Source organism: Nothobranchius furzeri, chromosome 13 (assembly GCF_043380555.1).
Source record: "Nothobranchius furzeri strain GRZ-AD chromosome 13, NfurGRZ-RIMD1, whole genome shotgun sequence".
NCBI lineage: Eukaryota > Metazoa > Chordata > Actinopteri > Cyprinodontiformes > Nothobranchiidae > Nothobranchius > Nothobranchius furzeri.
Genome location: NC_091753.1, coordinates 40,614,218 through 40,640,263, shown reverse-complemented (window position 1 = coordinate 40,640,263; position 26,046 = coordinate 40,614,218). Strand labels below are relative to the sequence as shown.

General features: G+C 42.9%; 1 protein-coding gene and 1 long non-coding RNA gene across 4 annotated transcripts in view; both read right to left on the bottom strand.

Moving 5' to 3' along the window:
• dscaml1 (Down syndrome cell adhesion molecule like 1) overlaps window positions 1-10,215 on the bottom strand; it is a 152,528-nt gene extending 142,313 nt beyond the window's left edge. The window contains exon 1 of one of the 3 annotated variants that reach the window (XR_008563776.2): window positions 9,855-10,215. Coding sequence is in view for 2 of the 3 variants with exons in the window: in XM_015951485.3 (XP_015806971.1) it covers window positions 9,855-9,897 (43 nt within the window). In the remaining variant the exon portion in view is untranslated. The remainder of the gene's footprint in view (window positions 1-9,854) is intronic. The other 2 variants (XM_015951485.3, XM_015951486.3) reach the window with 2 other exon arrangements.
• An 11,197-nt stretch (window positions 10,216-21,412) lies between these two features.
• Window positions 21,413-26,046, bottom strand: LOC139062512 (uncharacterized). Its single transcript, XR_011516050.1, has 6 exons — window positions 25,940-26,046; window positions 24,374-24,424; window positions 23,755-23,790; window positions 22,054-22,128; window positions 21,716-21,747; window positions 21,413-21,557 (listed from the first exon to the last, which is right to left on the bottom strand). It is a non-coding gene; the product is annotated as an uncharacterized lncRNA (long non-coding RNA).

Genomic DNA, 26,046 nt, shown 5'->3' with positions numbered 1-26,046 from the left:
TGCGCATTCCGAGGAGGAACCAGAGCCGGGAAACCTGGGGATGGACTGTCCAATCTTGGGGGCAGAAGTTGCTGAGGTAGTCAAACAACTACACAGCGGCGGAGCACCGGGGGCGGATGAGGTTCGTCCTGGGTATCTCAAGACTATGGATGTTGTAGGGCTGTCATGGTTGACATGTCTCTGCAACATTGCGTGGTCATTGGGGGCAGTTCCTGTGGAATGGCAGACCGGGGTGGTGGTCCCCATCTTTAAGAAGGGTGACCTGAGGGTGTGTTCCAACTATAGGGGGATCACCCTCCTCAGCCTCCCTGGAAAGGTCTACTCCAAGGTACTGGAGAGGAGAGTCCGATCGATAGTTGAATCTCAGATTGAGGAGGAGCAATGTGGTTTTCGTCCTGGCCGTGGAACTGTGGACCAGCTCTATACCCTTGCAAGGGTGATGGAGGGGGCATGGGAGTTTGCCCAACCAATCCACATGTGTTTTGTGGATTTGGAGAAGGCTTATGACCGTGTCCCCAGGGGCACCCTGCGGGGGACGCTCCAGGAGTATGGGGTGGGTGGCTTTCTGTTAAGGGGCCATTCAGTCGCTTTACCAGAGGAGCGTGAGTTTGGTCCGTATAGCCGGTAGTAAGTCGGACCTGTTCCCGGTGAGGGTTGGACTCCACCAGGGCTGCCCTTTGTCACCGGTTCTGTTCATTACCTTTATGGACAGAATTTCCAGGCGCAGCCGTGGTGTGGAGTGTGTCGAGTTTGGTGGCAGGAGAATCTCGTCTCTGCTTTTTGCGGATGATGTGGTCCTCCTAGCTTCATCCAGCTCTGACCTTCAACTCTTGCTGGGTAGGTTCACGGCCGAGTGTGAAGCGGCTGGGATGAGGATCAGCACCTCCAAATCTGTGACCATTGCTCTCGACCGGAAAAGGGTGGCTTGCCAACTCCGGGTCGGGTGAGAGGTCCTACCTCAAGTGGAGGAGTTTAAGTATCTCGGGGTCTTGTTCACGAGTGAGGGTAGGAGGGATCGGGAGATCCACAGGTGGATTGGTTCAGCATCTGCAGTGATGTGGACGCTGAGCTGATCTGTCGTGGTGAAGAGGGAGCTGAGCCAGAAAGCCAGGCTCTCGATTTACCGGTTGATCTACATCCCAATGGTGAAGAGGGAGCTGAGCCAGAAAGCCAGGCTCTCGATTTACCGGTTGATCTACATCCCAATCCTCACCTATGGTCATGAGCTATGGGTAATGACCGAAAGAACGAGATTGCAGATACAAACGGCCGAAATGAGTTTCCTCGGTAGGGTGGCCAGGCTCAGCCTTAGAGATAGGGTGAGGAGCTCGGACATTCGGGAGGGACTCGGAGTAGAACCGCTGCTCCTCCGGATCTAAAGGAGCCAGTTGAAAGTGGTTTGGGCATCTGGTCAGGATGCCTCCTGGATGCCTCCCTGGGGAGGTGTTTTGGGCATGTCCTGCCGGCAGGAGGCCCCCGGGTCGACCCAGGACACGTTGGAGAGGTTACATCTCCAATCTGGTCCGAGAACGCCTTGGGGTCCTGCCGGAGGAGCTGGTGGAGAAGGCCGGGGAGAGGACGGTCTGGAGCTCCCTAGTTGGGATGCTTTCCCCGCGACCCGGACCCGGATAAGCAGAGGAAGACGATGACGACGACGACGATTTCTGATGATGCACTTTGTGGTGGAGAAACATCACTGTATGTCCTGAACATCTCACTCTGGATTCGCTCTAGAAAAAAAATCTGTTGCTAGACACCACACATGTTCACTATGAAGCAAAGCTGCTGTGGAACGGAAGAGTTGCCCTAAAAGAAAATGCACCAACAAATATATTCCTTTAGAGAGAGGATAAAAGCACCTCCCTAACCCAATCTTAAGAGGGAAATTGAGGCATCCTTTAAGATCTGTGCTCTCCTGTGTGTGTTTGCTGGGATTGGGGATGGTGGGGGTGGGGCTTAGGTGTAAAGAAGTGCTGAGCTCAGCTTGGCTGGGGGCCAGAAGAAGATGCTCTGCCCCGAGCCAGAGAAGCTTCGTCTCAGACATTGATGCTTAATTCATTCCTTTTCCAGATTTGTGTCAACAATGCCTGGATTAGCCTTATCTATGTAATGCTCTTCATGCTGGAAGAAGAAACCTTCTCATTCATTGATGGAAGTGAAAAGACACCATCGAAAGACAAAATGGCATCATGATTTTTTTTTCTAGAAACAATTTGCTGGCCAAGTGCAAATTTTTTAAGGGTCATTAAAAAATAAGTTATGATGATCCTGTTCTGAGATGCTGTGGTTTGCAGGTGCAGATGTGAGCTAAAAACAGCAGGATTGCTCTATGTTTATGTTTATGTTTATGTATTTAGCAGACGCTTTTGTCCAAAGTGACTTACAAGTTATAAACGGCATGTTGCCCTTGAGGCTAACAGCAACAATAACAACAACACACAATTTCCAGTCAGTTGTAGTTGGCAGTGAAGCAGCCTGATGAATCATGGAGAGGAGGGAACAAGGAGTGGACAGTAGAGAGGGGGACGGGTGCAGGGAGGGTGCTAGTTTAGAAGATGCTCTCTGAAGAGCAGGGTCTTCAGGAGTTTCTTGAAAGTCGAAAAGGAAGCCCCTGTTCTGGTAGTGCTTGGTAGGTCATTCCACATTTGTGGAACGATGCATAAGAAGAGTCTGGATTGTCCTGAGCGTGGAGTAGGCACTGCTAGCCGACAATCCTGTGATGACCGGAGCGGCCGGGCCGAGACGTAAGCCCTTGCAAGAGGATTCAGGCAGATGGGAGCTGTACCATCTCTGACTTTGTATGCTAGTGTTAGCAATTTGAATTTGATGCATGCTGCTAGCGCTAGCCATGGAGCTCAATGAACAGAGGGGTGACGTGTGTTATTTTTGGCTAATGGAAGACCAGATTATTTTTTTAATTATGTGCACACACCTCACTTCTGGTTGGCTAACAGAACATGTTCAGCCATGTTGCAAAGCCACTATCACCAAAACACTCTCTCTCTCCTTGCTGCATCGATTTTTTCAAAAAGCCTTCCAGTGGGCAGGTGCGAGCCCAGATGGGCGTGGCCATGAAGGCTAATTCACACAGTGACATAGATATGTGAGAATTTTCTAGTGTGTATACAAGGAAAAACTATAATAAAATGCTTGCTATGAAGATTATTTTAAAATAAAATGATAGGATATAATTTAAAATTACATAAATAAAGTGAATCTTGTAAGAAAAGCTTCAAAAGCAAATAGAGGGGATTAAGGTGTCAAACTGAAATGAGCTCTTGCCTTCATGCACTGATCTTGTAAAAGTCACTCTTTTTTTCTTACAGGCTCTCATCATGCTTTAATCTTTCACTCATTCCTCTTCCAGATACTAACACTCACTTTGTTTTTTTCCTGCCTCTTTGCAGACAGGCATTGTTTTTTTTTTTCACTGGGGTTTGTTGGCCAGAGACCGAGCATTAAAGATACATATTCTCCTTTCACATTTAACACACAGTGTCCATCCACTTATAATCACACTGCTGTGGGAAACCGATGTCTGAATTTCCTGTTTTTATACAAGTGTGGGTGTGGGGTCAAAGCGGAGATCAGGGAATCAGGCTAGAGTGCAGTGTTGCAGACTGGATGTGGCTGACTGGACGGGGAAAGGTTTTCAGGTGCAAAGGTGATTGGATAAATGTGGATTTTCTGTGTGAGGCGATGTCAAAGGGATGGGGAGATTAATGTTAAATGATTGACTTGTGCCGGATTTCAAGTGCAAAGAAAGAAATGCACAGGAACACCCCCTCTTCACTCCACCCCCAAAAAATCAACAAAATTATGATGTTTAAGATTATGAGAGGGTATTACAGATAAAAATGAGCTGAAGAGTCAAAGTTGTAGCAGATACTCACTTCAAAAACTGGAATTTAGGTCAAGTTCAATCCATTGTGCTGTTTGATTCAATGTCAGTCACTCTCAAAGGCTGAGCTGCATTTTCAGCACCATGGAGAGCGCTACTAGGCAGTGACTGAGAAGCACATGCTCACGAGTGTTTCTACAATAAATAAGAAAGAAATCATAACGGTAACAATGACCTGATTCTATTTAGTGATTGCTGCGGTATCTGGGGGTATTTTCAAGCCAAGAATCGCCAAAAACTGTTTTTATCAGGAGTTATTCCTTGGAATTTCCCTACTTTTCAGAAGCATGTGACATAAATTACACAAGTTAATGATCTTAAATGAGTAATTATGCAATTCAAGTTTTAGATTTTACGTTCTTTTGTTTTGCAGTGATGTATTCCGACTCTACATAGCGCTCATTTTTGCCTGTTTTTCTCTTCATTTGTCTTGAACATTGAACAGAGCAACATTGTGTCAATGAAAATCTTTTAAAATTTTATTTTTTGTTTGTTCAGTTTTAAAAACCTCCATCTGCACATTTGAGAAGCTGAGTAGATTATCTTTGAGTTCAACTAAAGGAAAGACTAAAGACATTTTAAACTATTTTATGATTTAAAGAAATGGAAATGCAGATGGAAACACTTCAAAAGCTCATAAAGTGACGACCGGCTGTTGTTTTATTATAATAGGATTTCAGGTCATTGAATTTTGATGAACCAAAACCAGAATATGGTCTTCAGATCAAGTCACCACGAAAGTAATAATCATATGTTCCATGGCTAGATATTTAAATATGTGGTTTAAAACATGAAAAAGGGTGAAACTCTAAAGGTAGATGGGTTGCTATGATATCCATCAAACATTTTGGTTTGTTTGTTGGGTTTTTTGGTCATGAGTTGTGCCACAGTGGTAACTGCTTGCAAGTGTATGATGTGAAAAGTACTTTCTTTCTGTAACCTTGCAAATGCCAACAAATGAGTGGTGTTAGCCCCTTACTGATAACGTGTAACAACATTTTTGCAGAGAAATTTTAAAAACGAACCTATCTACTATTGCTGACTGCATAAATGTCAGGAAACCTCTCAGGCTCAAAATAAGTTTTGATAAAAGGACGAACAACTAAGTCATTCAGGGGTACTTCTGAGTTAAAAAATGCTCATGAAATACGTATGTGGAGTAACCAGGTAGGTAGGTTTTAACGTTGCAAGTCTGCAACGCCTGCCCGGAATGCAACAACCTTGATGTTTGTCTTTATTCAGGAATCAAATCTCAAATGTTCCCAAACACCTTCCACTGCCCCAGGCTCCTTTTTTTCTTGTAGATTAATAAGCCACAAAGGAGCAGCACTCGTTCATTCATGGACTGTATTTTCATCCCCTTCTCTAAACCGGGATGCACTGATTACGATGAAGAAGACATTTCAGGTGAAAACATCCAGAAACCTGTATGTCAAACTCTTTAGATTTTTCTAAATCTTCACCTTTTTTTGCATGTATCTTTTACGGTTTGTTATTGACTGAAACATCTCTTTGCTATATTCGCTCTGATACATTAGCACGCTGTTTTCAAATGCGACGTGAAAATGGAGTATGAATAGTTATACTGCAGAAGCAAGGATATTGCCTATGGTGTACCTCTATGCATAATGCAGCTTTTTCTGTCTCATCTAGATTCATTCAAACACACACACACACACACACACACACACACGCGCACACACACACACACACACACACACACACACACACACACACACACACACACATTGAGATTCACACGATCACCATCGTGTGCATAGAAAAGCAGGGTCATAAATCCCCCTTTCTCTCTTCCTTTCTGACACTTCTCCTTTAAACAGTCACAGACAAAGTCATGTAAACGCGTTTGACATTTCACCCATAGGTTCTTAACAACGAGTTGATTTTGTGTGTTGCAAAACATGAAGCTCTACAGAGGAATGCATGCTAAGACACATTGCAGTGATGCTGCAAAACTTCAAAGGATGACAAAGTGTGATGTTATGATGCTTATCAACTCCATAATAAATCCAAATTTTGACGTGTGTCTAAGTGATGATCTCTGGTTCACCTTGCAGGCAGAAAGAAATGAAAGGACTTGCACAGACGCGCGCACGCAACCACGGGGGGGGGGGGGGGGGGGAACAACTCAACACCGACCCATAGTATGTGCAGTTCCAAATACTTGGCAGCTGTTTCAATGTTTGTAAAATCCGCATCTTATGCCTGAAGCAGATGATTTCCGGAGCTGAAGTGAGACAGAGTGAGTGGAGGCGTTCCCCCTCCTCTTAGACAGGTCTATAAAGTGTTTGATAGGCAGACCGAGAGAAACAGGGACATGGAGTGATAGACTAGAGGTATTGATTAGGATTGTTTCATTCCAAGGATTTGTTTGGGCAATTTATTTTTATTTATTTATTTAGTTTTGTTATTTAAGATGACGCCGTCCGGTTGTCCGTGCGTAAAGGAGAGCGCACGGGACTCCACTGATGCGCAGGCTTGTGAAAGCTGCTGAGTTCTGTCAGAATAAGGACACTGACGCAATCAAGTTAAAATATATTTAAAACATGGAACGTTGCTTATAAGAAAGCAGGGTTTGAATGGTGGATGAGAAGCTTTAACTTGTCTTTCGCGTCTCAGTTGTTTATAGATTTAAATGTTGACATATTGTGTTTTGTTTTATTTTCCTTTAAGACTGAAAGCAGCTCTTCACACCCACTGACCAACTAAGATTTCAAAATAAACAAAATGTTCAGACAGAATGTGAGACCGAGTGACCTTTGTCACACGTTCATCTGCCAAGCGCAGAGCTCAAACTCTTCACAATCAAAACTGTTGATTTTCTTCTCTGCGCGAAACGAGGGGAGCAAATCAACTTGAGAGTGAAACTTTCTTCACTGGAGCTGTGTCACTTAAAAAACCGCACAGGTTGCCTTGATTGTCAAGGCTTTGACTTTTCAACTCAAGATGGATCATTTTGTGGAAATAATAAAGAAACAGATTATAGTTCATTTGAATTTTGCACTAAATTCTTTTTTATTATCGCATATTTTGATGTTATTTGATATCCCACCAGGTTTTATCGTCCTGCCTGTCCTGCTCAGTTTTACAATCCAAACATCTTTAAGTCCGTTGTGCGGGTGTAACCAAGTCATCAGAGTGAGTCATACAGCAGTTCATGGGTTCCCCCTTCAAGCGCTTCTCTGCTCTGAAAATATTTTGTTTCCGATTTTACACACAAGCACCGCGGCTCGATCTTAAAAACATGCGCAAGAATCTTACTGGCTTGAAAATAACAAAATTAAAACACTCAAGCAATCCCCGAAGAACAAACCTTCGGTTCAAACTTAAAAGATAACGTTCAGGGATGCACGAATTTACGCACGAATCTATTCAAGCTTTCACAAAAGCACACATCAGGCACATACGCTTCAAATGTACAAAGAAATAAGACTCATGGATGCTTCAATGTTTTGCGTTTGAGGAAGCAACGTTGTGAAAAATCAAGTTTGATTTCAAGAAGCTCAGGACTGGTAGGAGACAGTCGGTCAAAACCGGATATAACCAGTCCCGCATTAATTGATAAAATGATTATTGCAAAAGATCCCTCTCCATCTCAGTCTCCATGCCACTCTTTAATTTAAAATATTAACATCTGCAGATCAGAAATCCTTTAGAAAGGTTAAAGTAAAGCATATTTTGAGTATGAACCAAAATGATATTAATTACAAACGTCACCTTGAGCATGGGTTTTCCCAGGCCCTGCTCTGGCCTGTCAGGCCTGGGAGGAGATTCACACGCAGCCCTACAACTGAGTTTGTCTCAATTTTATTTCCATAAAATGACAAGCAACCTCCCAAATCATGACAAAGAAGAATGAGTGTATCCCCCCCTCCTCCGCCGCATCTATTTTCCATCTACCCATCCCCTCTCCCTCCCATCCTCCTGCTATCGCCTCCTCTACGCAGACATGGCTGCAGGTGTGCTGATATGCAGCCAAACTGAAGCAAAAAACGGCCAGCAGCGACAAAATGAATGCCTAATTAAAGACGTGAAAAAATGATAAATGTGTTTTAACTATCCAACACGACTTGTCTTAAGCAGAAAACTAACAAACTGAAAGAGATGCGTGAGCAATAGGAGGCGCGGCGGAGCCAGGAAAATACGCAGTACTAATGCATATGCATGTATGATAATAGAGCCTCATTTTCACGTTCAAAACAACTAGATTTTACCTTTAGGACTTTCTGAAAGACCTAATGTCCAGGTGATGTGATAAATAGCTGCTGAACCATGCAAAATGATGGGAAGTTGGCTTTAAAAGCAACGGAAAACAGAAGTTTGTTTTCCACTGCGTTATCTACATCTCTCCCATCTCAAGCACTCTTTCCGCTCCAGTGGCTGTTTCCAGCCCCCAGCCTCCTCCCTTCGCCACACACACACACACACACACACACACACACACACACACACACACACACACACACACACACACGCACGCACACACACGAACGATGCATCTCTTTCAGTCACGGGACAGAGTGATGTACAGTGCGTAAAATCGAAATAGACCCTGTAATCATACAACAAAACAGCTCTAAAGTGCACGCCGCAGCTGCAGAGTGGCAGAGGGCACTGGCAAGGCCCGTGGAAGCAGTAGGGTGCATCAGGAAACCGGAATCAAAAACAAAAACTTAGAACCACCTTACAAACTAAATTGTTAGTCTCATGAAATATTCAGTTTGATGTAATGGCAACTAATGGAAATTAGATGATAAATGAAGCCCCTTGGCTCTTCGTTTTTAAAATTTGCGTTCTCACAAAGTGGTAAAACATAATTTATGAAGAGGAACACATTTCATTTGCGAAACAAACAGAGAAAAAGGTTCATTATCTCGCATCTGCAGTATTCAGAGCAAAGCCAATCAGCATGTGGTGGCACAGAAAATGGTGGATGAATAATTAGACCAGGGGATGATAACAACTGAGTCTGCACACTGCGCTTCCGACATTTTATCACAGAAAACCAACTCTGATGCACGGGCTGGTATTTTAGACACCCAACTGGGGAACGGTATCTGCAAATGAAAGTCCAGAGCTCAATATCCTCAGCATCAGTTTGACTCAGATTGACCCTTGTTGCCCTGCAGCCGCGCGGAAAAATTAGCGCACGCTCCAGCGCTCCTTGCACAATATTTTACAAAAAGATTAAGAAAGCTTCAACCCTAGTGGGATTCCATAATTTTCCTTATTTTACCCCCCCCCCCCCCCCCCCCCCACACACACACACACACACACACATACACACACGCACACAAACACTCAGTGGGATGATAACATTCGAAGAGGGTGTTAAAAAGTCAGTAAAAACAACAAACGTCTATTTCCACTTGGACTTTTGAGCGTAAATAGCCCTCAGCTGCGGTCAGCACCCGCGCTGGAGGTGAGCCCTTAAACCGTGCGCGCGCCTGCAGATCCTTATCAGCCTCCCCTCATTTTCAACAGCCTCCATATTCACGACACATATTCATCATGCAAAATGCTAATGTCATCTCCTTTTGCATACGCTGTTTATTTGTCTTATTTGGAGACCTCTGCTTTTTTCTTTTACTGATCCAAGTGCGTTTCATGCAAATTTTATGGTCATAACCAGATTGTTCTTATCATTTTTCCGTCTGATCAGATAATTACTATTGGGGGTCGAAGAAGCAAGATGCATCCAAGCAGCAGCTTTGGAGATAATGGTAGAGGAGACAAACATCCTCCCAGACCGTTAATAAAAAGTTATAAGTCCCGTTTAGAAGAAAATTAAGTGTTTGATTCCACATCCCTAAGTCTTCTTCGTGGCATTATTAATTTTGCCCAACATCATCCATCAGGATGCAACTTCGGCACTGGAAAAAGAGAACATGCAGACTGGCAAAATTAAAGAAAAGACTTAATTCTAGCTTACCTTCTTGCAAAGAATACAGCAGAAGTAAAGTTACAAGCCACATGCCATTAATAGCAGTTATATTTCACAGGAATGTTGTGCAGTCCCCCGAGAAGAGTGCACGGCGCCGCGTTCGGCCAGGCGAGGCTCCGTGCTGGACTGGTTCTGCTGATGGTCCCGGCGGTCTCTCCAGCCGTGGACCCACACTCTCCAGCCCCGAAACACGAAGAGCCGAGATAGAACCGCCTCTGCTCCCTGTTCTCTCCTCCCCTTACCGGGACACAGAGCTGTCGCCCCACCCCCGGTATCCAAATGATGCGCCGTAGTGGAGAGATGAAAGCCCGCGTATCACTGTGGAGCCGTGCAACAAAAACCTCTCTGGAACCGCTGCGTTGCGCGCACCAAGGAGATGTTTTCATCCAGTCAACTGCTTGCAAACTCAGATTTTCCTGTCTTCAGTGTAAGTTCAAAGTGAGAAAGATGCGTTCTGGGTGTGCACATCAACCACAAAATTGCATTACAACATTTTTTAATCATCTGGACAGTTTGTGCGCACATACAAGGGTGCGCATAAGTTTACCGATGTGGCGGAATAGAGGGGGCAAGGCTGGAGTTGCAGGTGACACGGAGGAACAGGAGCGCAACCTGCAGAGCCCTAGAAATGCGCGCTGCGCTGCGCCCTAGCACGAGTGGTTCCCTGGTTGCTGAGAGTCTGACAGATTTGTTACTAAAAGTCATAAAACACATGCAAGAGCAATGAAGAAACATTTTTTATCCATCCAAATTTTGATGACATTGAAACGGACTTAAATATGCAGACATGCATGGCTGACAAACGTTGGAACTGCTTTAAATAACAGGTGTGAAAAGAGAGAAAGTTTACACAAACGCTGCAATTACAGTTACAATGCATTTGCACCCGAGCAGGACTCCGAATAAACCCAGCTTCAATTTTACACACCTGCACGTTTGTATTTCTTCATTGTTCATTGTCGGGTTTAACAAACATTTTCCAAGTGACTTTTTCTCTCAGACTTCATCCTGCTCATTATTCACCTATAACCTCTGCTAGGCTCCATGAACAATGTAGTGAGTCACAACCAGGATCCATCCTGGTTGTTTGGTGAAACTGAGGAAAGCTGGAACTCTTTCACTCCCACTGAGGAGCCGCTTCAATGTGGCAGGAAAAAGATTCACATTCTGCCTCCACTCTTTTATTATGTAACAGGTGGAAACCCACAAGCCCACACAATCTGTGTCTTTCACTCATAAACACACACACACACACACACACACACACACACACACACACACACACACACACACACACACACACACACACACACACACACACGCACACACAACATGTGAAACAGTGACACAGAGTGATCACTTTGGTGTTTCCTGTCTCAATCTTTTGGAGCAAAACCACTTGGACTTCCGATCCCTGTTTAAAAGTAGATCGAAAATCTTTTTTTGGAGACTAAAACAGTTTTTGTATCACGTGCTCTGCAGGTCCACTCTTTCTTTCCCAAAGACAAACTTGTCCTGGGTACATTAAAGCTATCTGTGCACAGAAGCATTACCCAGCTGCCTTGTATGATAACACATGAAGTCTGTCTTCTAAAGTCAATGTGGCAAGATGGTTATGGGGATGATGTGAGTCGGCCTGGCAGCTTCAAGCAGGTTATACTCTATGTCAGCCAGTGATCATCATGGAGACTGACAGGCTAAGCTGCTAGGCCGGAGAAAAAGCGAGCAGCAGACAGCTCCAGTGACTGTCATCAGCGAGGACTGCAGTCCGGTACAGGCCACCGTGCATGCTGCTCAAAACCACAGCAGCATGTGACTCATCTCCAATCCTCTCTACATCACTCTGCTTCATTGCAGCAGAGAAGGGGAAAGTCAGAGGAGGGAAGTTTGTTGACCGGGAATCCAGAAGGAGAGAAAGAACTGTGGATATTAATGATTAGTCAATCAGAGCCTTTCTCTCATGCCTAACTTGCTAGGATCGTACTAACACATCCAGGATTAGTCCACTGCCCTGACCAAAAGGAAACCTCTGCAAGGTTAGAACCGGGAGGAGATGGAACTGCTGTGTTGCTCTGCGCAAGGTCATGGGCTTATAAGTGAGAATGAAGAGAGATGCAGGCATGATGATGATGGAGGACTGTGATTGGTTGGATCAATCTAAAATCCCTCGATTGGTCAAATGAAGGACTGATGATCACATCACATCAGTGCCTCAAAGTGTACTTTGGCAACAGACAAAAAACAGCAGTATGTGTCAGGCGTCAGTCTACCTTTCCTACCTCTGCACGCTGTTTTGAGAAAACGAGCCTCTGCATTAGGCTAATACGAATCACACACCGCCACGTAGCAGCACTTCAACAGGAAGCTCCCAGTCAGCCAATGGAGTGCTCGCTTTGAACTAGGCATGCGTGATTGCTGTGGTGTATCAGCGCATCTGAGAATGTGTCTGCATAATCATTATGCATGATGGCAAAAACACAGGATACGTACATTCTTCCTCTCCTCAGAGGTGTATCTGAGTGTGTGTGTTCGGTCGAACGTGGTTGTGTTTGCACTGACGTGACAGTTCATGCACACAATACATCAAGGGGTGTTAATTTATTCAAATGAGTCGAGGAGGATGGTGATAGGATGAAGTGAGGGGCAGAGGAGGTGTGTTTCTGCAAGGATGGGTGCACCTTCAATGTTTGTTTTTGTTTTGTTTTATTTTTAGTTATTTTTCAGATTCAAAATGTTGACTTTTTGCATGGTAGAGGAGAAGAGAGACGAAAGATGGTGAGGTTCTAAAGGAGATTTGAAAACAAAATTCAAAGATGGGAAGAGATGTAAGAGAAACTAAATTCCGTGCCAAGATGACACCACTTCCAAGATGGCTGCTGCTGGCGGCATCCTCTGTGGGACCAACCCAGAGACCGGCTGCTCCTACTTCAGGACCCACCAACCCATTTTCTGCCTTTCGAGTGTGCTCTGCAAACATAAGAAGAATCTGCACAGCTGAGGAAAGGATTTGTTTTGTCACTGTAATTTGAATATGCAAATAACTAAAGAACCCTTTAACAGAGATATTGATCAGAGATATAGTGACACCCAGTGGCCAAAATTAAAGATGTTATCTTTATTATCTCTCTTCTTGAGTAGTTGACAAGGTTTCAGACTTTGGTTTAGGTTTAGAGAAGCCACCAGTCAGGAAAATCCCAATTCTTTTAAACTGAAGTTCAGACTTTATCTGAGGTGAACCAATAAAAACATGTCCTGGTGGAATCTGTGAATGTGTTCAAACTCGATACTAAGAAAATAGTTTTCTAAATTGTTTATTGAAACTTTCTTTTGATGAAGAGAAATATGTTTATGTGTCCAAATATCGGTGCATTTTTAAACAAACTCCAACTTAAACAGAGGCGATGGTTCACCCTACACGTGAAAGCATGCCTTATAAAAACTAAATGAAGGTTGGTAAACAGCCAACAATTGTAAACACTTTTGATTTGTATTTTCTTTGCTCTTTTCATTCTGTGCTAACTCTTTGTGACCAATAGTTTTCTGACTTTCTGAAATATCAAACTTTGGCAGCTTTTTTGTTGATCATCTATAGGTCGACGTTTTCAATTAGTTAATTAATGTGTGGGAATCACTTTACTGGTCATTATGATTTTGTGTGTTGAACTGAGTTATCTTTCATTTTCACAGAGATGGAAATCAAGGTTCTTGTGGGCGAGGTAGAGCCAAGTGTCACAGCATTGTAGCAGTCGTGAATGCTGAGCGCAACAGAAGGATGCTGGTCCAGGATCTCATCACCAGCATCTCATGTTGGTCCACAATCCAGTCACCAGTGCCCCATGCTGGACTAGCATTGCATGCTTGTCCATCAGCTAAACCAGCACCAACACACAACATCTGCTGGTTTATGCTGGTTTTTCCAGCAGGGTGTAAAATAGACAAGGAAATTCAGAGACATGAAGGATATCAGAATACACTTATAACTTTCACCGTTTATCTGATGGTCTAAAAAAGGTAGTTTAATTATTTTAGTAAAACTTGAGTTATACTTTATAATTTTAAACTGGTATGTAGTTTATACTCTACATTTTAAACATAGCTGAAACCGAAACTCAGAGAGAAGGGGTTTTGCTGCTGCAGCGACCCAAATATGTATTTTCATTGACTGATTGCAGATGGTGAGTCGTAGCTTTTCAAGCATGCTTGTAGACTGTCAGAGGCTGTCTTTGGTCGAGAGAGAGCTCAAAAAGCTGTCGCAAGCCCGGTCACACTGGACGGCTACCGACTTGGAAATCACCCTCACATTCACCGTTTTTTTTTTAATCACGATTCTGTTCACGATGAAGGATTTGGCTAAGACAGCCGAAGATTGCACAGCGTGCTCCGGATTTAAGCCAGAGCCACTGACTACTGACCCTTCTCAGCCACACTGCAAAGGTTTTTCACCCGGCAGGACGTCATACACATTCATAATAGTGAAGCTTACTCTAACTTCCTCCATCTCCCACAGACCTTTTCAAGAGATCATCCTCTTCTCCACTCCCATCTGAGTCACTGCCTTTGCCTGGATTGTTTCTTCTTCCTGTTGATAAATTTCCTGCACAACCAGCCTTCCTCTTTTAGGTTTCATGGCCCTTTTCCAAGAACTTATGCCAGAGAGACCAAAACCTGCCTGACTCTCCATGCTGTCCTTGTGCAGTAATGTTGCCTTGTGAAGTTTGGTTGCTTCAGTAGGTGACATTATCCTCCTAGTAGTTAGTCTTGGTGCAACCTTGGCCACAACAGAATCACTTGGCTCGATTACCTTAATCTCCAACCTAACCCTGGCACACTTGTACTCTTCCGTGCGACTGGAGATGGGTAATTCTAGTTTCTCTTTGCCATAGAGCCTAATCCTGCTGGAGCACCTTGCGAGACCAAGCCACATCTACATGTCAGAGCCAAGCAGTCAATCCAGTTGTTAACCTTTGTAAAAAGAAATTTATATATGGTTAAGAGCCACACGAGAGGTGGAATAAGCCAAACTGTAGGCACCACCCTTAGTTTACAAGGAACCTTAGTCTTATAGATTGTTTCCTAGCCACTGATTGCAGCCCTCCCTGCCCTGATGTATTCTCTGGTCTTTGGAGGAAGTAACTGTTGCCCAACCACACACTCTGCTCTGGAGCTTCTGTCCTGCAGCTGGTGTTGTTATATCAAATATGCTGCTCTTCTTCATTGTCTGTTCCGTTACAAGGTCTGTTGTTTTCTGTTAACGCGTCATCGTCTGCTCTTGTCCACGCTCTTGTTGACCTGGGGGATATTTTCTCTTTAGAAGTTTCTGTCACTGGTGATAGGCGAAAAACATGTGCCTTATGAGTTACATCCTACTAGGTAGATAACCCATGGAAGCCCCTTTGGGGTCCATTCCCACCTGTTAGCTTTCCATGTCATCCCAAGGTTTATGCCTGTTTTTTGCTGCCATTTAGTCTTTGGTTTCCCAGAAAGTCTGATTGTTTCATAGGACCCTGTGTTAAAGCTATAGCAGAGGATTTTATTCTTCTGGGTGGATCATCTAGACCACTGGTCTGCATGACTGTAAATAATTCTGGTGAAGCTTTCATGCAAGGCCGTCGTCATACGTGCTCGTCCCTGGGTTAGTATCCACTTCCTGCGCATGCATGTCTATGTGTAGAGCGATGAGCCTTCATTCCTCACCGTTCTCACCAGGTTCTTTTGAAAAAGACAGTCACAAGAGAAAAAGTGACTTGGAAGTCTATGACAAGAAGAGAAAGGCCACTGAAGTGAGATAAAAGACCAGAGATTTTTTAGGAAACTTTTCAATGATGGCATGTGCTGAAAGCGAAGGTTGGGCTCCCCACAGGCACCTCTCTTGCTGGTTTTCTCGACAGGTAAGCTAAAGTTCGGCATGCTATTTGGAGAAATTAATTTCAGATTGCTGCTAGAAAGAGTTATCTACTACTACATTTAAAATTTCCAGGGAATAATTGTTTGATTGTGATCAGAAAATAAATCTAGTGGTTATAAGCAAAGTTTATCTTAATGGGGGGGTATGAATGCTGAATGCTACGGAAGCATGTCAGACATAGAATAAGGTGCAGGAGTAGGCAGACAGCAGTAGTATAAGTAGAACAAAGATAAAAAATAAAATAAGGAACTGCACATGAATAAATATAAATCTGACATTGTTAAAAAAAACACAAATCTTCTTTCTTGAGTGAACGTGTGCTGCAATGTCGGCAGCTACTTTTAAACACAGCGTGCACAAAGATAACTGGGCGTTTTCTCTCATGTGCATTTTTGAAAATGTGGAGAGGGCAGTTCTTTCCTGAAATTCAGAAACATCTTTCATCATACCTTTAATTTCCATGCTTGCAAATGTGGCAAGGTGGAGAAATGGGGGCCCAGGCTGGATTTGATCTCCAGACTCCTGGGTGAGAGTCACGCATGCTAACCAGTCAGCCAAACGGATATCCCCGTGGTCAGGGTGCATGATCAATCGGGACACAGTGACGGGACGCTTACCCTGTCACACATATATGAGACCTGCAGCTTGGATTTTGTGGGATTTTCAACTGAGTGATGATGCCCCTCTGGGTGGGTATGCTATTCCTCAGTGTTATGCTGGGATGGTTCAGCAGTGACAGCCATAATCCCGGGTTAACCTCCAATGTGCCATCTACCCAGTTGAGGCCCAGCTGGATTTTTTAGCTCAGGTCAACGGTAAGACATCACAACAATTGTAATTGAGGACAAAAACAAGTGGTCAATCTGGAAACCATACATCCGGACTCTTTATCACCAAGGTTAATCATCCATCGACCCCATCATCTCTGTTCATTGATCTGTGTTTATGTCTTCTTATTTCTATGGCTTCCTTAATCTATCTTTTATATTTTAATTGTTCTGTGTTTATGATCCTCATATTATCACAGTCCACTATGTGATCCTCCCTTGTGCAGTAGTCTGTTACAGATCATTTGTTAATTGCACTTTCTGCTTCTTACCCCCCTGCAGTTTGCCTACAGAGCCAACAGGTCTGTAGATTATGCAATCAACATGGCTTTACACTTCATCCTGCAGCCTCTGGACTTCCCGGGTTCTTACACCAGGTCCCTATTCGTGGACTTCTGCTCTGCCTTCAGCATCATCCTCCCAGACCTCCTCCAAGACAAACTGTCCCAGATGAATGTGCCTGACCTCATCTGCAGGTGGATCTCTGACTTCCTGACAGACAGGAAGCAACAAGTGAGGCTGGGGAAGAATGTCTCTGACCTCTTGGCTGTGTTCTCTCCCCTCTGCTCTTCTCCCTGTACACCAACAGCTGCACCTCCAAACACCAGCCTGTCAAGCTTATCAAGTTTGCTGACGACACCACCATCATCAGATTCATCTCTGACGGGGATGAGTCTGCCTACAGAATGGAGGTCGAACGGTTGGTGTCCTGGAGCAGCCACAACAGCCTGGTGCTGAACGCACAGAAGACAGCGGAGGTTGTTGTGGACTTTAGGAAGTGCACAGCGCCACTCATAACCCTGTCTGACACTCCCATCATGAAGGTGGACTCATGTCACTTCCTGGGCACCACTATCACCCAAGACCTCAAGTGGGAGCCCACCATCACCTCCTTCATAAAAAAAGCCCAGCAGATGATGTACTTCCTAAGGCGTCTGAACAAATTAAACCTATCAATACAGTGGATGAGGCAGTTCTACACCACAGTAACCGAGTCCATCCTCACCTCTTCAATCACCGTGTGGTATGCTGGAGCTACCATCAGGGACAAGAAGAATCTGCAGAGTGTTGTACGCTCTGCTGACAAGGTCATTGGCTGCAAACTCCCCTCCATACAGGACCTGTACATCTCCAGGACATCGAGGCGTGCAGGTCGGATAACAGCTGACCCGCCTTACCCTGGACACAGTCTCTTCAACTCGCTCCCATCTGGCTGGAGGCTCAAATCCATTCGGACCAGAACCTCTCGCTACAAGAACAGTTTCTTCCCCTCTGCTCTCAGACTCATGAATGACAGTTCTAGGACTGCCCACTTCAGTCGCCTGGTCCCAGCCACCTGACATTGTGTTGTGTTTGTACCTGAGCTGATCTGGTCTGATTTCTCATGATTATATTCTTATTTCCTATATTTTGTATCTCTTGGTTTTATTTTTCCTTTTCTTTTGCACCAGCAATTTCCTAATGTTGTAATTCTTGCATATATGACACTTTCTGATTCTGATTCTGATTCTTGGACAGAGACAAGTAAGTCTACACGTTAGATCACACGTGGGGCTGTCATCGACGAGGAAAACGCAGGCAGCAGGGGGTGACACTGTCCTCTGTTGCCCGCAGATAATCGAAGAAGGAAGTGTAGCCAATATCGTCACAGCTCTGAAGATGGCTACAGGAAGTAGCCAAAATTTTAGCTAATAATGTAAAGAAAATGTTTAATGTCTAAAAGAAACCAGTAAAATGCAAGTTGAAAAGAGACACAGTTGTCACATTGTGAGCCAGGAGGAGGTTAGGACCCAAGATGCAGAAAACCCCAGAACGACAAAGGCAGGTAGAAAAAACGTCAAATCTTTTATTTAGGAATAAATGTCCAAATATATCCAATGAGGGCAGGAAGCCAAAAAACAATGTCCAAAAATCCTGGAGACGAAAGCTCACTTAAAGAGCACAAACCTAGAGACCAAGAGGGGGGGAAAGAGACAACGCTGACACAACAATGGCCCGACAACACACTGAGACGCAGCAAGGGTTATTTACACAGGGGCTGGGTGATTAAGGGAATTGGATACAGGTGAGTCTAATAACAGAGAGGAGGAGCAGAACAGAGCAGGGAAGGAAACCAGACCTAACTGGGGAAGGAAGAAAAATGAACCAAAGGGAGATACTGACTAAATGATCCAAACATGATGGAAACCTAATGATAAGTAGGGTGACTAAGGGAAATGTGAGGGGAACCTAGAGAGAACCTGAAGGGGGTGGGGGACCACAGGGACACAGAAACCTAAGGGGAACACCTCAAGGTTGGTTTATGCTTGACGCATCCGTGAGGTCCACACGGCTCCGCGCGGAAAAGTTGCGTCATTTGCGTCATTTTAACAACCACGCCCCTCCACCGCGTCTCCGCACGGCCCAAGATTTCCGCAACGCGCACCTCGGAAAATTTCTAACCACGCGGACGGACGGACGCGGAAAAACATGGCGGACCGGCACGGCAGAGGTTCGTAAATACAGACATTTGTATGATTCAGCTCTCAGAGATCACCGTGATCAACATGTTGTTAATAATTCTTGGAGAGAAATAGCTCGCACTGTCGGAAAAGACGAGAACGCTGTTAAAAATGCTGAAATGCCATGTTGTAAACAGTCATTTCTACTTCTGCTATGGTGTAGTGTTGGATGCATGCTGTAGAGCTCCATGCTGCCCCCTACAGTTTGGGAGAATATTGGCTCACCGCAGAGACGAGCCGCACAAACCATAAACGCTGCGAGTTGTGAAGCGCGTTCCAGCCGCGAGCCGCATCACCGCGCGGAAAGTGAATGCGTCAAGTATAAACCAAGCTTCAGGGGAACACCTAAGGAGAAAACCTGGAGTGGGCTGGGGAACACAGGGCAACACATGAGGAACACAAGGAGACACATAAGGGGAGCCTAGAGAGGGATGGGGAACACAAGGGGACACATGAGGGGGATGCAGAACATGACAAGAGTTTGAATGTAGAGAAGATGTTTAAAAAGAAAGTACATGTATGCATAATGCAGGTCTACAATTTAAAACACTATTCAAGCTGTCCCACGGAAGTTCCTGCTGACTTAGGAAACTGTGTTTGACAGGGTTTGGTTATGCTGTAAACATTCATGCTGAAAGATGTGCTCAGCATGCCCACCTGTTTGTTTCTCCCCACAGACCTGAGGCTGTTTTTTATGCAGGGTTCACAATGGTAGCAGTTCTAAATGCTTGTGGGAACAGAACCTGATCGGTCCTCTCACACCTGTTCAGCAGTTTGAGAAGAACCGCCTCCTGGTGCATTGATCTTATCAGCTGGCCTGTTTACCTCAACCGGAGCCCTCAGGAGAAGCAGCTGATCCAAGCCCGTGGAGGATCTAACTGATAAAACCGCCCGCTGCAACACTCTCAGGAACAGTGTGAACTTCCACAACTCCATCCTTCAGTTTTCACTAAAGTCTGGAGGTTGGATGGGAGTGTAGAGCCAAAGCACTCGGGGTCCCTCAGAGCCAGCAGCATGACAGCTTTTGTCTCTCCCTGTAACAACTTATTAACTATCTGGTGGTTAATCAGTCGTAGTTTTCTGGAAGTGTGATAAACGTTCTTTGTCATCTGTGCTGCAACTGCTAAAATAAAGTAGCTTAAAGAGCAAGTCACCCCCAAATCAACTATTTTTTTCTGATAAACTATAGAAATACGTGTCTAATCGTGCTGCAGACACGTGTAGTCAATAGTTTTGCACTTTAATGCATTTTAGTTAAAATTTATTTTTTTTCTGCCTGAAACTCTCAGTGTTGTGCCGTTGTCAGGTAAAAACTCTGCACTGCATTTGAATTTAAATCTGCCACCGCTATTGGCTAAGAGGTATGCTATGATGTAAACTGGTACATTATGATGTCACAATGTCGTGAGTGTGTGTATTTGTTAGAGGCTCCACCCTTCTGGTCTGCTAGGCAACAGCATTTGTTGCATTTTTCAAACATGAAGTGGGAGTGAAGTGGGAGCTTCTTGTAAGGGGTGACTTGCTCTTTAATTGATTGGATCCAATGCAACAGCAGACAGACAGGCCTTTTTGTGGGGAAAAACCATAGAAAACTCCTGCATGACTTGTGTTTAACTCACTGAATATCTGAACTCCGCTTTCTCTCAATGCACAGATTAAAAGGCTTTATTTGACCCGAGATGTAATTAGAACTACCATCTAAAGCTTTAAAGTGTGTGTTCTTCAAAATGTTTATTAGAACATTTTCAAGGGATTTGTTGTTTTGAAAAGAACGTAAAGGTAACTTGATCGTTTCTCTTCTGTCAGCAGCTTTTGCTCTTCAGTCCTGTTGGGCTTAGTGGTTCATCACACGGTCCTCACTGGTCGGATGTCGCCACCTAATGGTCGTTTCAGCTCTAGACACTTGCCCTTACATTTTTGGTCCTATTTAAACACATTCTCGAAACTTTGAGCTTTTTATTTTTTAATGAATCCATGCATTTGTGCTTTTTTACTATATTTTTCTATTTTTTCCTCACATACAATATGAATGGAGCTATGCTAAAAATTTCTTGGCAGAAATATGTATTGTGTCTTCTTTTTTCTTCCAAGGTTCTAAATTTTACCAGCAAACTTTCCACACGGATGTATAAAATGAGTTGATTTTCCCCTTTTCTTGTGAATATGTGGCCCAATTTCAATTTGTTTCCGGTGATTCTTTCTAGAATGTTATTTAGATTGTAGTTATTGCTGACTTTTGCAGAATTTGTTGTGTTTCGCATTTGAGTGATCATGCATTCATTAAGTAAATGTCAACAAAAGAAGAAACGGATGCACATTTAACACAACATGCTTTAGTTACATACATGTAATTTATACAAAATCCTTAAATTTTTACAGATGACAGTCCCCCCCCCCCCCCCCCCCCCCCTCATCAGTCGTTCTGGATTCATTCATCTTCCTCTGGAACACGTCTCGGCTGCAGGTGATAAAACATTTTACATTTCTGTTGATTATCACTGAATTCAGTGTTGTGTTAATAATAGCATTATAGAATAGCAAAAAGGAATTTACAAATCAGTTTTCATGTTCCCCAATGTGATCAATGAATCTCACTAATAAATACAGAAATCTCACCTTAGCTTTGCCACAGTTTCTGATCTTGTTGCCTTGAGAGAAAATAAGAGATTTTTAGTTTCTAAGCCATAAAATAGCCACACTTTTCATAAATGTGACTAAAATAACCTTTATAGCGCAGAAATATTTGAGCCTCATGACAACAAACAAAAGTTTGTCATGCTTTTTTTCACCAAATAAAGTTTTTATATCCACATAAAGAGATAGGCTCATTTACACACACACTTAAATACAACCTTGTTACACTTTAACTGGTATGACTCTATTTTAAAGCTCAAATATACAAATCAAATACAAATGTAGTTCACACAAGCATTTATGTATCACTGGTAACTTACCAAGCAGCAGAGCAAAGGCAAAGAAGGAAACCACCCCTGCAAAGATCAGACCTCCAACACGCAATGTGTGGTAGTCTAAAGGTTCAAACAGAACAAAGTTTGGATTTTCAAGGTTATCTTGTTTTTATTTAAATGTTCAGCTATTCTCCCTCAAACCTTTATGTAAGTAAATATAAGTAAATTGTATTTATAAGCACTTATCACAGACATAGAATCACAAAGTGCTTCATTCACATAGATCAAAAGAAAGTAAAACAAAGTCTTGAAATCATAATGGCCTCAAAACAGAAATAGATTAATATCAGAAAAAATTAAGTCAGAAAATTATAAAATTTCATAAACAGATAAAAGATTTTTAAAAAATTGTTACAAATAAGAAAATAAAAGGTTTAGGTAAAAGCAGCTTTAAATAAAAGGGTCTTCAGCTGTTTTTTAAAAGTGTCCAGACTGTCAATGCTACCTAAGGATAAAGGAAGATCATTCCAAGGTCGGGGTGCAACAGTCTGGAAGGAGTGATCACCTTGACTTTTATATCTGGTCTTTGGAACATCTGGAAGGTTCTGGTGGGTGGACCTGAAGGCTCGGGTTGGAGCAAAAGGCTTTAACAGTTCAGTAATATAGGGAGGAGCTTGACCATGTAGAGCGGGGGTGTCAAACATGCGGCCCGCGGGCCGGATCCGGCCCGCAAGCGGGTTAAATCCGGCCCGCGAGATGGTTGTGTAAACTTTATTTTCATACTTTAGAATGTAGAGTGAAAATGAACTTATCTTTGTGAGCAAGTTTTCTCTGTAATGAGTATAAATAAAACAAAGCTGCGCTCAAGGCTCACACAAGAACTTGAATCACATCCTGAAGTTGGCCGCCACTCAGGATGTGACTTCTGATATTGATGTGCTGGTGAAAGCTAAAAGATGTTAGGTAAAATTAGTCAAATATACTTTAAGTGCTGCATGAAACTGATCTAGCCATGTGATCTGTAAGCTCTTTGAATCACTAAGGAATGTTTTATTTATTGATTGATTTTTTATTTTATTTTTTCAAATTTTCAAGTACACTTCACGTGTTGTACTTGTACTATTTTGGATACACTGTCCTCAGGCTCCAGCCTTGTTTTATATTGATTGTATTAAAACAAAGAAAACAATCTGAAGTTGTTTTTAATTTACTGGTCTGGCCCACTTGGGACTAGATTTCTCGCAATGTGGCCCCTGGGCTAAAATGAGTTTGACACCCCTGATGTAGAGCATTGAAAGTTATAATCAGGATTCTAAAATGAACTCTAAAGGTAACGGGTAACCAGTGCAGATACATCAGAATAGGACTGATGTGAGCTCTTCTGTTTGCTCCAGTTAGGAGCCTCGCTGCAGAGTTCTGGACCAACTGAAGTGCTTTTATGTTAAAACATGTGAAAAGTGTGTTACAGTAATCTAGACGGGAGGAGATAAACGCATGGATAACCATTTCAAGTTCATGTTTTGACTCAAACCTTTGCGGTTTGGAGATATTTCTTAAGTGATAAACAGTTTTGAACTAATGTTTCTGAGTGACCTTCAAAAGACATTGATGATTATGCTGATTTGTTTATCTTTTTTAGTAATGTTTACTTTCTGCAGTTTTTCTACACATCATTTTTCATTTTAATGGTAGGCCAAAAATAAAGATAATCATCCTTTTCATATTTTTTCTGAAAACATAACTTACCATAAACAAAGTCTGCATCCAAGTCGTTTTGCACGTCTGAGAAGACAAAAAGAAATGAAAAGGACAGAAATGTGCCGCAAACTGATGCTGCAACATATGGACACATTTATATTGATTTCACCTTCTCTTATAGTCAAAATAACTAATCTGCACTGGAAAGTTTTTGATGGAGTAAAATAAAAGTCTAATATTGTGTCTGTTGGGAGAGTTTCCCATCTCCAGTGAATCATTTTCTAACCCTTTCTACCTCCACACGAGCGTCAGTGTCCTCTGTTTGTATCACAGGGATAAATACTGTAGTAATAGTAATAATAGTAGTTGTAATAGTGATAGCATTAGCATTAGTATTCGCCATGCTGTTTTTGTTGCCACATATGGGGCGTTGAAGGGCTAGAATCTGAAACTGACACCTTCATGCTCAGGCTTCTAAAGGAGATTTTAAATCATGTCAAAGTGAATTTTAACAAGATCTGTTTTTCTAAACATGCAGGGTTTGTCTAAAAATGTGATGTTTGTTTTCTAATTAAAAATAAAAGAAAGACAAAAGATTAAAATGCTTTCTTGCACACATTCCATGCCCCAGAGGTGTGTTTGGTGGACTATGAGCAGTGGACCGTACCGTTAGGGGAATTCATGCTGCCTCGTCCCTTTCTGAGTTCAGACGACAAAACTAAACAGAAAAAAGGCAATAAATGAACTCAAGCAAGAAAAATAAAATCCAGAAAAAAATCCATCAACATTTGAGTGATTAAACTACGTAACAGCTATTCACCATCAGGTTTGATTTCTGAAAGTGGAGCTCTGATGTCAGAATCATCTCCTCTTTCAATAAAAGGTTCATTTATTTCAGCTTATTTGTTTTAGATGAGAGCGCGTTGAAAGGCTAGAAACTCTACACCGCATACATGTCAGACAAACCGCCTCATTAGGTCACTCACTGGAGTTCCAATGTGACACTTTCAAGAGGCTTGTATTGATCTCTTCTCCTCCACACACACACACACACACACACACACACACACACACACACACACACACACACACACACACACACACACACACACACACACACACACACACACACACACACACACACACACACACTCACACTCACACTTCTCATTTGATCTACATCTTCTGACCTATAATCATTAACTCAAACACTTTAACAGACTAAAAGTGTTTCTTGGATGTCTCCATTTTGGTCAGTTTTGATTCCGATTCATGGACTTCAGTTCATTCCTGTACTATGTCTTGGACTTTCCGTGCACTGCTGAGCACAAGGACATGGCGGGTGGTTACTCATTAAAGCATTAAAACTCCGATATTCATTAACATTGAACCTTGGGCGGTTTGATAGAGGTTATAGATGGAGCAGAGACAAGCAGAGTGGGATGTGTGTGCTGATATGTGATCGCTTTAGGAAACAGCCCTGAGATCCTGCACCGCAACAAGCTCACTTTTTATCCAGAGTAACATTTTCTAACACATAGCAAAGAAAAACTAAATGATAGTTCCTATCTTTAAAAGTAACGCTCAATCAATGTCGGTCAATATTTTACCTGCTGCACACATATCTTTGAACAACCTCAGTTCTGATTAGAAATATGAGCAAATAGTAAAAATCAGGTCTGCTTCAAAGTTATCTATGAATTCTAATTTGAAACATAAAAATTCTGATGGATTTTTTTTTTTTTTTTTTACTTTTTCTGGTTATTCCAACAGAGAAATTATCAGATTCCATCCAGAAAGAAAGTTGCTGGGAATTCTCAAACCCTAACCTGTTTCTGCTGCTGCTTCTTCCACAGAACTAAGCTTTAATACCTTAAGCAGGAACTGATAAGAGTTATTCTAAAGCAGCAGAAATACTTTGGAACTTGTCCGCCTTTAGCTATTAGCTGAGCTACCTGATCAGAACTAATCTCTGCTTCGCCAAACTCAGGTTGTTCAAAGCATCAATAACAGGTAAGATTAGCACACTAATGAAGACCTGAACTGTTGCTTTAAATGTTTGGATAATAGAGCTGCATCATAATACATTTATTTTCACAAAAAATTAAACAACTGACTTGAAATCATACTGTTACAATTCAGGATCGTTTTTAACACATTTTGCAGATGATACTATTTCTCTGTTGGAAGGTTTCATTCAAATCTGATCAGAGCAGTTGAAGTGAAAACTCACCTGAGCTGTTGAAGGCTGTGGCTCTGTGAAGGTGAACTGGTGGTCCGGTCTGCACCTACATTCCTACCTCAGAGATCCACCTCCACACACACACACACACACACACA